Source organism: Lissotriton helveticus, chromosome 1_1 (assembly GCF_964261635.1).
Source record: "Lissotriton helveticus chromosome 1_1, aLisHel1.1, whole genome shotgun sequence".
Classification (NCBI taxonomy): domain Eukaryota; kingdom Metazoa; phylum Chordata; class Amphibia; order Caudata; family Salamandridae; genus Lissotriton; species Lissotriton helveticus.
In genome coordinates, this window is record NC_136057.1 from 1,429,383,420 (window position 1) to 1,429,398,414 (window position 14,995).

The following is a 14,995-nucleotide window of genomic DNA, read 5'->3' on the forward strand; positions in this document are numbered from 1 at the left end:
GGTGGTGACCAGGAAGAAGAGGACTCGAACCTCAGCTTGGTATAACTCTACTTGCAAAAAGATAAAAACCAAGCTGATTTGTATGATAAAGTCCGGCACCAACAAGGATAAGGTAGTTGAGCTGAGACGTAAATACAGGCAAGCCATCGCCCTGGCAAAGTCAGAATGGGATTGGGATAGATGGCAGGACCTATCTCTGGCACTGGAAACCAGGGATTCTAGAAAATCCTGGTCTCTGGTCAATACTGGTACAGGCAAACCAAAATCAGCAGTGGAGCCAAATATTGCTGCCTCCGTATGGGAATCCCATTTTAGCAAATTGTACCAAGATACTCCTGAATCTGCTAACGAGGTGGCCCTTGACATTACATCTGATTCCGCAGATAAACTAGAATTCACATTGGGTGAGGTAATAAGCGCAATGGAGAGACTGGCGTTGGAGAAGGCCCCAGGACTTGACAGACTCCCTGGAGATTTGTTTAGATATCATCCAGAGATCTGGGGCCCGTACTTTCTAATCATATTTAATTCTATCTTGGGAGGGATGGAGATCCCCTGTACTTGGCTGGGGGCAGAGATAGTTCCAATTTTCAAAAAGGGCTCTCCTCTGCTCCCAGCCAACTACAGGCCGATCAGCCTCATAGATGTACCCCAAAAACTTTTTTCCCGCCTTCTCCTTGACCATCTTCTTGACTGGATGGAGGACAATGCGATCCTTAGTCCCCTCCAGGCGGGCTTCAGGAAAAACACATCCACCATGGACCAGATTTTCCGCCTCGTCCTTCTTTACTGGAAAACAGTGAGGATTGAGGGGGGGAGTCTGTACATGGTGTTCGTGGACCTGAGGTCCGCATTTGACTTGGTTCCCCGTAAGAAATTATGGGAGGTTATCAAGGAGTTGGGCGTTCCTCCACAACTGCTACAGGCAATAATTAGGCTCCACGAAGGCAATTTTGCCCAGGTTAGGTGTGGGAGGGATGGAGCGTTGTCCTCTAGGTTTCCAGTCCTCAGAGGGGTAAGACAGGGTTGCGTTCTTGCGCCGACCCTGTTTTGCCTCTTTGTAAACAGTGTCATATTCCATCTTGACAATGTCAGGGACAACGACGCACCTTTGCTGGCAAGCAGGAGGGTTCCGGCTATTATGTTTGCCGATGATACCCTCCTGCTCTCCAAATCCCCGATGGGAATCCAACGGATACTAGATGGGTTTGGGGATTTCTGTAGGGCGCATGGCCTGGAGATCAACACATAGAAAACCAAATTCATGGTATTCAACCCCTCCACTACAACTAGGCCCAATCCAACATTGGGTTCTGCAAGGCTGGAAAGGGTCAGAACATTCCAGTATTTGGGGGTAACTTTACACGAAAATCTATCATGGGGTCCTCAGTTAGCTAGATCCCGTTTAAAGTTGGCCCAAATGTCGGGGGCAATCCTGAAGGTCGCGAATACATCAACCTTTAAACCCATTAGTCCAGCCTTGGAGATGTACAAAACCCAAGCCAAAGCAGCCGCATCCTATGGTGGTGAGTTGTGGGGTCACAAAGCCGGGACAGAACTTGTCAAGGTAGAAAATAACTTCCTCATGCGCCTCTTGGTTCTTCCCCAAGGTACACCCTTGCTACCTTTGAGATTAGATCTGGGGCTCCCTTCAATAGGGGATGAATTGGCACTAAAACCATTGAGGTTTTGGCACAGGCTCTGGTCTACTGGTGAACTTGCCCACTAGAGGGAAGATCTCAAGCATGTCTTGAACCTTAACCATCGTGACAGAATTCCGTGGTTGGCTTATATTAAACGAGAATTCTATCGCCTGGGACTTTCTGAGTTGTGGGAGGTTCCTGAAAGAGGTTGCCAGGGGGTGCCACGCAAAAGGCTCGCTGAAATATTCAAGGAGAAAAGCCTAGTTTCCCTTGTGTGTGCATCCAAAGTCGGCACCCTAACTGAACAATTTCTGGACACCAAAAATTCTTTTTACTTTGAAGGTTTTATGGACATTATATTTCCTATTCTGGCAAGGAAACTGTTCATTCAATGGAGGCTAGGCACCCTGCCCCTTAAAACATTTACTTGCAAATGGACAGCGCTGGACGATAAAATCTGTCCTGGGTGCAGTAAGAATGAGGAGGACGAAACACACGTGCTGTTTTTTTGCCCTGCCTACACTAGACCGAGGAAATATTGGCTGGTGCCACTGTGTAGGAATTTGGGCATCAGAAACTACTTACACTCATACAGAATTCTGAAGACAAGTACCCTGCACTATATAGTTTTTGCAGTTGCCAAGTTTTTAATGGCCATGTGGCAGATAAGGGGAAAAATATTAAAAGATTGATCTTCTGTTAAACGTGTTATGATCTGTAATGAAATAGAGTTAATTGCCTCCTCATGCCCAGATCCTACAGGGAATTGAACTAGTTGTGTAATGTACCCTGCCTTGTTTTTATTCTATGTTTGATGTGTTTTAATGTTTTTTAACGAATCTTTTATGGTCTCAAATGGCCGAAATAAAGAATTTTTGGATTGGATTGCAATCAGCATATATTAATGGGCCGGCCCAGCAAGAGAAAGGGAGTGATACCTCCGCCTATATGCCTCTAGAAAGACCACTCAGGCACCCACTGGGCCACTGATGACATCCTAACAGTACAGACAGGCCCCAGACAGCCCAAAAAAGCAGCCCACAGCTGGAACTCGGCTACCGGCCCTTCGGCCATTTCCTAAGTGCCCGCGTTACCATTACGACCCTGTATGCCACAGTAAATAGCCGTATCTAAAATGGCAAGTTGAATATAGTGCGGGACGCGGTCAAAAAGGCCAGCTCAATAATGTTGAAGCCAACAATTATGTACTAATATTCGTAGAGCAACAGCGATGTGTTTGCATCAGTTGTGCACAAATAGAACTGATGAAAAACCTGTGCGTGTGGCAGCGGGACGCTGTCTATTGATGCCATAGTCTCTCGATGTTTTGTGAAGCTAATGCGTTAGGTCCCAATAGGGTACGGGGTAGGCTGGACCCTATTATATCACAAAACACAAAAGTGCCTACACCCAACCAGTTTTAAACAAAATTATTCTTAGTGAATGGGGCAAACACAATTTATAAGTTTGACCCTGTATTTTTATTTATACATGTCTATTTTATGAATTTTAACACTTTTTTTTCAAATTTCGCAAAAAAGGGAACAAAAGTCTATACATTCATTGCATTTCAATTACAATACACGACTATTTACAACCACATATTTACAATTATCATACATTCCACAACAAATACGTTAAACAAAAGACAAAACATTGACAAATTTTTTAGTTGAGTTAATCTATATCCAAAGAAAAGAAAAAGTTGAAAAAGAAGGAGCACAATCGAAAAATAAAAATAGCTTAACATCCAGCAGTGGCTGGTCTAAACTCTTAGTGGAATAGCTCGCTCCCTCAGGTGTGCCGACGCATTTCTAGTCCAGGGAAACCAGTTCCCGGACTGTCATCAGGGCTTTGTCAGTTTTCTGTCAATAGCTGCTAACCTCACTCGATAATCAAAACGGGCTCCAGTTAAGCCTTTGTTATTATGATAAAGACTGGCAATGGACGTGAGGGCATTTTCTCATAGTGCCAATATCCGCCCATACCCCAAACTGCTCACAACAATTTCTCATAATAACAGACACCACACTATGTTTTGTTGGAGAAAGTTGTTGCAGCTTTATTTATATAAACATTATGCCAACATGTTGGGTTATCTTATGGGCGATCCAAGGTCAGGCCGCCCCTCGGCAGGTGAAACATCATTTACAACGCAACTTTTACCACGCAGTGCCTTTACGACGCAACTTTTACAACGCAAACCATTACAACGCATTGCGCTGGGGGGCACTCTAGGATAGGCAATACGTTTAATTTACTATCCAACACCTTCCCTAGTGTCCACGGGGATTGGAGTTGGAATAGTAAATTAAACTATTCACTATCCAGCACCCAAAAGCGCTATGCGTTGTAATGGTATGCGTTGTAAAAACTGCAATGTAAAAGCATGCGATGTAAAAGCATGCGTTGTAATGTCATACATCCCCTCGGCAGCATAGCTCGTCCGGGTCAAGGGGGGAGAGGGACCGTCCACGAGGCTGATCGGGGTCAAAGAGGGCGCCAGGGCGCGCCCCCCAGGCTATATGGCTACGGCCCCTCCCCCCACCGGAAGTGACATCACTGGGGACCTCCAGGGTCCCACACACTAGACCGCTCATTGGGGGTCTGTGCCATCCTGTGGCACTAAGGGTGGCCGCCCTCTTAGGTGGCCCCCTGCGGTGGCCCGGGGCAGCCTGGCATTGTCTCTTATAAACAAGTCGAGGTATCACACGTGGCCGCTGGTCTGCGTTTGTTTAAACACTGCTCGAAGATTCTTCTGTCACGTGTTGCGGGGCAGTTATTCAATGTCACTGATATTAATCACAAACTGTCAGTTGGCATTCTCCACAGTATCCCGATACAGTCTGGTTGTATGCTGACGCTCCCACCCAGTTAATGGGCTGGTACCTTCTCCTACGTGCGCTCGGTCCTAATGCTGCCGGTCGTATTTCAATCACTCTATCCTCATACACGACAAAGGCGGTACCGTCGTACTTTGTAATTTGTACCTGCTGTACAGTCTTACTCGAATATGGAAAATGAGAGTTCTGTGAAAACTTTTTTAAAGTTTAAATACCACGGGGGTCTTGGAGGGATAGTTCTACATATTTAAGTTTTGCAAGAGTCGGTGACTTTTGTGAAGTTAGTGCATGTATGTTTGTGAGGAATGCACTTGATTGGAAGAAAACTTTTACACAAGTTTGTGCTAAATGGCTATAAATTGTGTGTACCTACCACAACTTTTAGCTTCTTCTTCACTCCGTCGCCAATGTAGTTTGGAAAAAAAGCCTTCACTTCAATGTCAATCAGACCAGCCTCCAGGGGCACGATGATGAAAGACACAGCGCGGGGAGTCTTGCCTGTCATCGTCACTTCCTGACGGAATCTCTTCTTTGAAGTGGAAGCGCTGCAGAATTTTTCATTGTACAAGAGCTCCACGCGAACCTGAAACAGATACGTGGAAAAGGAATATGTGAAAATGGAGCATGAAGGAACAGATCTTAGACCAATTCTTGGTGGGAAGTCAGTCCATACAGTATCTTAGGGAACCCACAATTTCTCGTTTGCAAGACCTTGGTCTCAACACTTTGATCTGCATGAACAATGTGTTTAAATCTCAAAATGTTGCTTGTAGGATCAGAATATGCTCATTCTTATCCGGGTTCTTAACATTTGATCAGATTTTGAGACACTGCGCCTATCTTTTCATCGCACTCTATCCCAGTCTCCTTGTTTGTGAATATTGGGGGGCAGAGTTACAAGCCCCGTACGCCACTTTTGCGTTGCCGTTGTGTCACTTCTGTGACGCAGCGGCGGCGTAAAGCCAGCGCCACGCTGCATGGTATTTACAACGTGACGCATCTATGGAGATGCGTCATGTTGTAAAGCCCTGCGCCACATGAAACCTGCATCGGCGGGGGGTGTGCGTTCTGGCGCAGGAACGCCTCGGAAAAGTGACTATGTGAAATCTACAAGATTTCACTAAGTCACTTTTCCGACCCTGCTGCGTCAAAACCTTGGGCCTGCTTGAAGCAGGCGTACGGTGTGACGCACCATAGGCTAGTTAGGCCAGGTTGGCACAGTGCTGGAGTTGCGTCATGCCCGCGACACACATCTGCATTTCCTTGCGCCATGATGCGCTGCATTGTAAATGCAGTACAAAAGGGGGTGGTGATGGACGGGGCATTTGAATCAATCAAACACTCACACCCAGTCAAAAGATCTGGGTTTAATCCATCACCGACTGATTTGCATATAGCCATGTCTGAACTGGGGTGGCAGAGTGGGCTAAAGAACGGTGATGGATCAAACTCAGATCTTTTGACTAGGTGTGAGTGTTTGATTGGCTCAGATGCTCCGTCCATCACCACCCCCTTTTGTACCGCATTGTAAATGCGGCGCATCCGTGGTGGCGCAAGGATTGTTATGCGTGCGCATGTTTCCTGGTGCATCCCTGCTGATTTGCAGGGATGCGCCAGGAATTGTAAATCTGCCCCTGGGTGCTTAGCAACTGTTTCATTTTGCACAAAAAGCACCGGATTAAAACTAGATTTGAAAGGACAAATCTATGATTTAGTTCTCAGCATATTTTTTGTATACATTTGTATTTGATGCTAACAAATACCCTTATTTGATCGTGGTCCTCCTCGTAGTTATAAAGCACAGCTCGGATTTCCACCTGTTCGTTCCTGACGACAGAGTAGGGTAGCCGCAGGTCTATGAAATACTTCTTGAACACAGTGATCTCATACGGATCGGCCACACAGATCCCTGCAGAGTAAGAGATTGACAGTCACTGCGGTGGCAACATGGAAATGCCTTTACCAAAAGACTCACAAGTTTTTTCTATGTAACTGTAAGATTTATTTTAGAACCCACATTTTAAATAGAAATTAGACGTTCAACAACATATTTCCTGAAATGTTGGTATTAACGTATTTGATGGCAAATGAAGCAACATCCCACACAACAGAAGACTTTGGCCCTAGTAATAAGTTATGTTAATGTTGCAGCTGGAATTCCTAGTGCTGCATGCTACGGTCATTTTTGCTACACCTTAGCAATGGGGAATAACAGCAGGGCATGGCACTTGCACAACAATTCCTGCCAATTGCATCTGAATGTGTGTCTTTCAGCCCCATATAAAGTTTATCTGCTTTACTCAGGCAAAATGTGCTGAATGGAAAAAACCCGAAGGAATGTTTTTTTCCCACTGTACTGATATTCCTGATTCAAAAATACACTCCAGGTTGTGGTCGACTCTGCATTTTTGTAAATCTTGAATTGAGGACCTTATTCTATTCATTGCACTGCTTTCCTGATGATGCTAAAATATTCTGAGATTACAAATGTGAGAATTCCCTTAATTGAGAAACTGTTGTTACACATAAGTGGCTTTTCCCTAGTCGACCTGGAATCTGTTGCAAATATTAATGCTTGCATCATTGTCATGCCATTGTGCAGAATCCAGAACAAGAGTAAACTATTCCAAACATATTACTCTCAGGCAGATTCCATACTGGAAATGTAATATTGTTACAGGTAAATAACCTTTCGTCAACCTTGGCATTTCCACCACAGACCCAGCACTCACCCTTTCCATCTGAGAGGCTGACAGCAAGAACTTCCCAGGTGGTGATGGAATCCTTCAGGAACATTTGCAATGTTTTACTGGAGAGTCTAAAGAGAAACACAGTGGTATTCAGGGTGAGCTGATAGTGGAGAGGGAGACAAGTCATTTGCCTAAATTTGGAAAAAACTATTGAAGAGCGAAAGATAAGAGCCAAGGTCGAAAGTAAGAGTAGTCTCAGGGCAGTAGCAGAAGTAATGCTATAACAAAGATAAACAGAAAAAATCAATGTCTAGCGAACAGATTTGGTGTGATGAGAAAGATTAGGTACACCCACAGTCAAATGTACATTAGTGTATGCCAAGAACATGACATGCTATTCTGATGATATGTATTCTCTTTAAATTGCTTTTATCTAAAGTAGTTACTTTGAAAAAATGGGCATGATTTATGAACCCACATAGTTTCAAATATAGACTAATAATGTGAAATTGCGCACTAGTAAGTAAGATTAACCCTGTTAACAAGATACTGTATGTAACTTCATCAACCAATTGTTCTGAACTGCTCTGAAATTGTTTAGGCTCTGAAGCCTCAAACTAAAGGTAACAACTATGAAAAAAGTGTGCACCAGAGAGAGTGTGCTTGAAAATTGCCAGTTCTGTAGCTCCAAAATGAATGGTTTGAATATCCATATATGAGGGGGTGTATTTCAAGGTGGATACAGTTGTCTTAGCATGTCATATGTGCAAATAAACGTATGGCTCTGGCCCTGAGAAAGTGCTTGCAGGCTTCTATATCATTTAGATGATCAATCCATGTATACATAGAACAAACCTCCAGTGTAATTGTAATAAGAACTTCTTCCCATTCTATATTCTCTATTTCGGTCCAAAAATCGTTCATGTCTTTTATGTAGGATGTGAGAGTACATACAAAGTTTCTAAGGAAAGGATCCACATACTTAGACATTTGCTCGAGAGCACTACCTCTGGAGGAGACTACAGGTCTGCCAGGGGGTTAGTTGTTTTTTTTGTACCTTGGGAATCAAGTAAGGGACAGGCTTGACAGAGAGGTCTATCCTCAAATACTTAATCTACTCCTGCTCAAGTAATCCCTTATCCATCCAATTTTCCAACATACCCCAAAAAATATCAATTTTGTTTATGATGACACTGGATGCTTGTTCGCTAGATGCATGCATTGATAATCTAATTGGTATACAAGTCTGTAAGTACCATCTCAGGGGCAGACCCATACATAATGTATATAATGACATGATAACAGAGATGCTAAACCATTATCTGACCAACAACATTTTTAGGTCTTGAAGACTAGCGCTGCAGCGCGCATGCGCTCCTCATTCCGCAAGGCTTATTGTGATCAATACGCTTTCAGAAGGGGATTTGAAGCCCCGCCCAACATTTCCATTGGCTGGCGTAATCATTTATGCAAAACTGTGGTGTCTGATTGAAAATTAGGCTTTTTTGTTACTGCCCTGTCTCCTTTTGGCCCCGCCCACCCAGACTGGATCTTTTACTTGCAGCATTATACAGTCGCCTTCAATTACTCTGTGAGCACTTTTTAGGTCTCGCATGGCGTTAGCAATGCGCATGCGCTGTTTGCCTTGCGAGGGCTCCTTGGAATCCATAGGATTCCAGAAGCTTGCTTTCTGCTCCGCCCGTGTTTTGCATTGGTGCGTGTCATTTTGCGTCACCAATTATGCAAAACCGGGTGTTACGATTGTCTAGGAGGCTTTTTAGTCCTTCCTGGTTACCACCCTGTCCACTTTTGGCCCTGCCCACCAGGACTGGCTTTTTTATTTGCGGCGGGAGACAGTCTCTCTTAATTCGCTGCTAAGCACTTTTTTCTTTTCTTTGTGAGCCACTCTCACTGCAGGCACAGTTTGCTTTTTAATTAAGGGAGCATTGCGCTTTAATGCGCTTTAAATTTTAAATGCAGTACTGGGATGTATAATGCCCTAATTGCTGTGCGTGCCCTACATGAACGGATATTTGTTTGTTGTGTAGAGTGCAGTACTGGGCTGTACAGAGCCCTCATTGTTGTGCGTGCGCTACATGAATGGATATAATAGACTCTTGCTCTACAAGGTCTGCTGGCTGTTTGTTTAGCAAATTCATACAGTGCAAACTGAACTCAAGAGTAGTAGAGACCTTTTCAAGACACCCAGTTACATTACATGAGCCACTCTCACTGCAGGTACGATGTGTTTTTTTTTTTAATTAACGGAGCATTGCTCTTTAAATTTTAAATGCAGTACTGGACTGTACAGAGCCCTCATTGCTTAGTGACTGAAATCCTGGATCGAAACATGCAAGGACTGCTTGTCTGCGTGTGCGTATTCTGTGTTCATTAAAAGAAAATTTTAGCAGAGCTGCTCTTTCCTCTTTCAACCTCAAGCAGGTGCATAGCAAATGTTCGATATCTTCTTTCCCTGCACCGCATAACCTGCATGTTGTCCCACAGTTCCTTCTCGCCCATAGTTGTAGATGTGGTATAACTGGTAGGATTCCTAGCCTATGTTTTAAAAAGGCTTCTTTTGATTTCCTGCAGTACCCCAGTCCAAAATATGCTTGTAACCCGGGTGATTTATATGTACACAGAGTCATCCAAGCGTGACGCCTATGGGAAAAAGTAACTTTGTCCTCTATGAGCGAGAGTCTCTTTATACTTTTATTTGCTACACGTGTGAATTGTGCGTGCGGTAATGGGATTTCCCATAGTTCTTTTAGTCCTGTAACAATCAGGGACTCCTCTAAGTATTTTTTCCCCGGCATTTTGGAGCAGCTGCACAGATCTTGCCAAAGCTGGTGGTTCAATGTATTCTCTGGTGAGTTCTTTATTTTGTGCCAGCACTTAATATATGATCCTCTCCTTGCGAGCATTTGGCTAGTTAGTCCAAATTCTAGCCGGATCTGGGCTTGTGAGGTATAAGATGGCAAATTTAAGAGAAGTCTGTATGCTTTTGAAATGATTGTATCCAACAGTTTCGCGTCTGTGCCTCTTAATGCTTCGCTACCGTAAGTGATTGATGACTGAATTTTTACTTGGGCAACGCGAAGCAATGGTAGAAGAGTAGGGCCGGTCATCTTGATTTTAAGTTGTTTAAGTGTTGTCGCGATCAGCATACCTTTTCTCTTTGTGGCCTCAAGATGGTTTGAGAAGCGACCTCCTTTATCGACTATGATGCCAAGATATTTATATTCAGAGCAGTTTGTAACTACCTGTGTTCCAAGGAACCAAGAGTGCAGCTTTTTATTCCCAGTTATTGACAGTACTTTGGTTTTGTCAATGTTTACTTCAAGTAAGTTCTCTTCGGCGTATCCATGCACGCGATCATCATGCGTGATTAATCAATTAATCGCACACGATCATCATGCATGATTAATCAATTAATCTCCCCATGGTCCCCCTGTTTACTAATACTGGGGTGCTAAGGAACATTCACATGCACTATAAGAAGGGACCACTCTGTTAAATCTGTTTTGTGTTCTATCTACTCGCTGTTTTTTGTTTCTAATATTCAACCTCTTTCTGCTCTCCCATGTGTCCCCTTCCGCATTCTGCCAGCACCCTCCTATCCAATAGTCGTCCACCACCACCACCACATCCACCACCACCCCCACACAGGAGCGTAACACAGGCCCCTGCATCACCTGTGGTGCGGGGGTCCCCCGAAGTCCCAGGGGCCCCCTCACAACAATGCAGACTGGCTTGACTCTGGGGCCAAAGAAATATTAACTCACTTCCAAGCAGAGGAACATTTTAATATTCATAATGACCTTCCGCCCATGCACCGCAAAGGTTAGCTCTGTGCATGGGCAGCAGGCCAATATTAAAACAGGCCCTCAGCCTCAGAGGCAGGGCTCACGCGGCTGCAGTGCAGTACGTTCACATTTAGTGCGCCGCCTGCGTGCCATCACGCATTGCTCTGCAGGGTGGGGCAGTGTGGGTCATGTGAGCAGAGTAAACTGCGCGCTACAGCAACATTCATCTGCTTTAGTGGACACTACTGAAGCAGGCCTCGCCTCATCTGCCTAGCCGTTCCCAGGTGTTCCTAACAGTTTCAGGATGCAGACTGTGGGTTCGGCTGTGGATGGCAGCGCGTGGCGAACTCAGTCATAATTATTCGGCCTGACTGGGATGGGAATTCAATGAGTGCGTACTTGACGTGTGATCACTAAATAATCACAGGTGCAGAGGTGGCTGTCAAACTCCCTTTTCCTAACACCAAATGAACTGTAGCCTTGCGCCTTCCCATCCTGCGCACACCCTTCCTCCGCCCTCATATTCCATGCTCACTGTGAGGAGGGCCCCCGGGTAGTAGGCTACAGGATGATATTGTTCCCTGGGCATTATGCAGGTCGTACTCTGCCCGCAGTGACACGAGTCCTGCAGGCTGCCCCATCCCCCTCTGCCCCAGATGCCTGTGGCCATGAGACATTGGTACCAGGACCCGGCCTGCCCTCCTTGTTATGTTACTTAATATTAGTTACTTTTAATATACTAGCACGTGACAACCCACAGGATCATCTCAGCCTGCAACTACTTAACAATCTCAGTCCATTTGAGCCACGCCGTCTGCAAGCTGCCCCCTCTACCAATGCGGCCCTAGAAATCGGCACGTGCACACAGGAAAGCTTCTGCCCACAGCAGTGCAGTATAGTTCCTGACTGAGGGCTCCAGCAGACCAAGGCCATCAAAGTGACAATCATAGAGAGCAGCTTAGCGCAGTGGCAGTGAGTGTCAGTGCATCAACCAGAGAAGCCAACTCTCTCAGCAGAACAAACAGCCACCTACAGCTAGTCTACAGCTCTACTGATAGCAGCTTGAGTGATCCTCTTTCCAACAACCTGGTTAAAGATGTTCTCTGGACCACCCTGGTACTGCAGAAGGACACATCATGGTGGCACAGGTGAGAGCCAACAGTGCACTTAAGTAGTGCAATGGGATGACCCTGACTGTCAGAGCGAGGGCAAAATATTATGTATTGTTCAGGAGCACATATATATCGGGGATTTATGGGTCTTGGAAGCAGGGTGGGATTGGGAATTCAGCCATTGGGCGATGGGCCAGCAGATGAGGCCCAGCTATTAGCCGGTGTGTTTTTACCCTCGGTGTCTCACCTGAAAATTTGCCAGAAACACCTCATACAAACCAAAGCTGCTGTAGCCTTAGAAAGTTGTCAGCCTGCTCGGCCTACTCTCACACACAGAGCGACAATGGACCGTCCTGGTTGAGTACCAAATGTGAGGCCTTTGCCTCCTCCGAACTGATCATGTGCCCTTCCTGGCATCCTCTAGAGATGCCATGAAGGGCACTCACTATATAGGAGGAGTTGTGTGGAGTAGGGGACGAGGTGGAGTAAAGCCGTTTTGTTACTCAGGTGTCCTGACAGGTCAGCTAACGTTAATTGGGCATATCGCAGTCCCCATGGGCATCAATGCCTTCTTGCATTACTCTGGCCTCTCGGGTTTCAAATAGCCCATGGGGGTGTAAAGACTGAGGCCAGAGGATAATGAGGGACAGGTCCATTTTAAAACAGTAACGGTCCCTAACAACTCCTAAATTTATCTCCTTAACGATGGAAGTAAAACACTTTTTCAACAGTATGTACAAGAACTCAAAAAATATGTCAGCCATGCAGTCCCTTTTACATTTTACTAGGTTGATCTCATATTGTATACAATATGCAGGCCTGTTTCCTAAGAGTATTTAATTTTCCCGGATGCGTTTTTTTATTCATTTATTTTTTCCATGCAGCTTGAGTCTTGTGCAGTACATCACGCAAGCTGAGTTGCTTCTAAGGGTTAGGGGGAGGTCAGATTGTGGAAGGGATTCTTGATGGGGCAACATTGAGGGCTCTAAAGTTAAGTGTGAAAGCAGTGTGAGTTTCACTTAAAGGTTTTCTGACAACACACTCATCCAATCTTTGTCCTCTCTGCAGAGCACAAAACGAAGGTCACATTTGTGCCACTTGAAATTACAATTATAGCTGCAAGTGACTGAAATGCTTAGTCTAAACTGTATGTTACTTTGATTATTTCAGTAGTGGAAGTGCCCCAGACTTTAGTGGAGTGCCTTTGCACAGATGAGAGTGATTATCTGCACGGGAATAAGCAGGAGCTGCTGGAGCTGGTTCAGTGCTGTATTACAGGCGTAACTTTAGTGGAAATGCATTGGTAAAGTTATTTGAAGGTTACACCACAGGAACAAGAGTCAGCAGAACTAGACAATCAAAGCACCTGGAGTGTGAAGAGGAAGATCATGAAAAAGACAGAAGCTTTGCTTATTTACGAGTCGTATGTTGCACACATGCACCAGTTTATGATCAGGTGCTTACAACAAACCATACTTTGTCTCAAGGAATTGGTTACACAACCGAGCAGGTGCAAAAAAAGAATAACATGCAAAACTGAAAAAAAAGAGCTCAGATTCAAAAGCACCACTCTTGACATACATCGGTTTTACATAATGTGTACAGTGCAGCAGGTGAACAGCTCACACTCCGTGGGGCAACAAATACACCACATAAATACTCTTTGGCAAGAGTTATGTCTTCTGCCTTGGGGGTGCAAAATACAGTTCCATCGAGGTCAGGGTGCATCATCCATTTATGGGGTGGATGCAGTAAGTGCAGGCCTGCACTTGGGAAAAGTGCATCAGGCCAAGACCTGCCCATACAGAGAGTTAAGGAAGCACACACCAGCTCTGAGGAATGTCCCAAAAGAATGGTCTGTCGGTCTGTCGGATGCAGGAAACACACTCTTGTCACTGAGGACAATGCAAGAAGCACAGTCATGTCCGCAGTGAACGCTGCAGAAAGAAACAGGTCTATTTGGTTCCAGTGGGAGAAGAGTGAGCATATTGGTGGAGAAGGCACACACCTGCTCTACTGAGAACTCCAAGGTGTGAACTGGTACAAACAAGCAATCCTTTCTGTTTGAATGCTTCCCTTTTTAATTGTTGTCCTGGAAAACATACCTAGAGTGACAGGCCCTACAAGTTTTAAAACACTGAATTTACCATAAATGTTTCCAAAGCTTAGCCCACTGACACATATCAAGCAAGGTTTCATGATATGTCATGATCCACAAGCATGGGTCGCTTTTTATGGGTGTCCAGGCCCATTTTTGGTCCTAATCCAACCCTGCTTGGAAGCACCCTTGAAACCGGGTCCAAAGGAATGGGTGGGGCCCGCAGAGTGTCTGTCACTGCAGGAGGCCTTAAGCCTGCTCAGGAATGTGTCAAGACACCGTGTAACTGATCCTCCGACTGCAGGGTGGCCGGAAGGTTTATAGAGATCTTTCTGCACACACCTCCTCCAACATGAACAAGGCACATTCGCAAAACTGTATTCTATGAGGATTAGCTGTGAGTTACTGCTTTTTTAAGGTTAATGCTCTTCTATTTATGGTGCTTTATAGTAGTTTTAAGTTCTTCTTAGTGTTTCTCATTCCTCAAATGGGTATAATTTCTGATATGTATATGTTTCCCTCATCTAAATTGCTTCATTTTGCTTGCACGAAAGTGTCACTCGTAGTCATCGAATGTCACTCATAAGTACACTGAAATTATGAAAATGTCGCACATAGCAATCTGAAACCTTGGCAGCTATGTGAGTGTTAAAAAGCTACTGAACAAGCAACCGCCACTAACTGTGGCCCGGATGCTTTAGAATTCACTTTTATGGCCAAACAATCACCCGAAAGCTGTCCGAGGCTCAATTGTGACTTCGAAGATGCCAGGCCTAGATTCTCCCCAACTTCCAGCCGCCTCT

General features: G+C 45.0%; 1 protein-coding gene across 1 annotated transcript in view; it reads right to left on the bottom strand.

Annotated features, from left to right (window-relative positions):
- The window catches only part of LOC144764166 (A.superbus venom factor 1-like), a 1,132,054-nt gene that overhangs the window by 685,396 nt on the left and 431,663 nt on the right, over positions 1-14,995 (bottom strand). The window contains exons 18-20 of the mRNA XM_078650288.1: positions 7,219-7,304; positions 6,250-6,395; positions 4,860-5,069 (exon numbers count right to left, since the gene is read on the bottom strand). Coding sequence (XP_078506414.1) covers positions 4,860-5,069; positions 6,250-6,395; positions 7,219-7,304 — 442 coding nt within the window. The remainder of the gene's footprint in view (positions 1-4,859; positions 5,070-6,249; positions 6,396-7,218; positions 7,305-14,995) is intronic.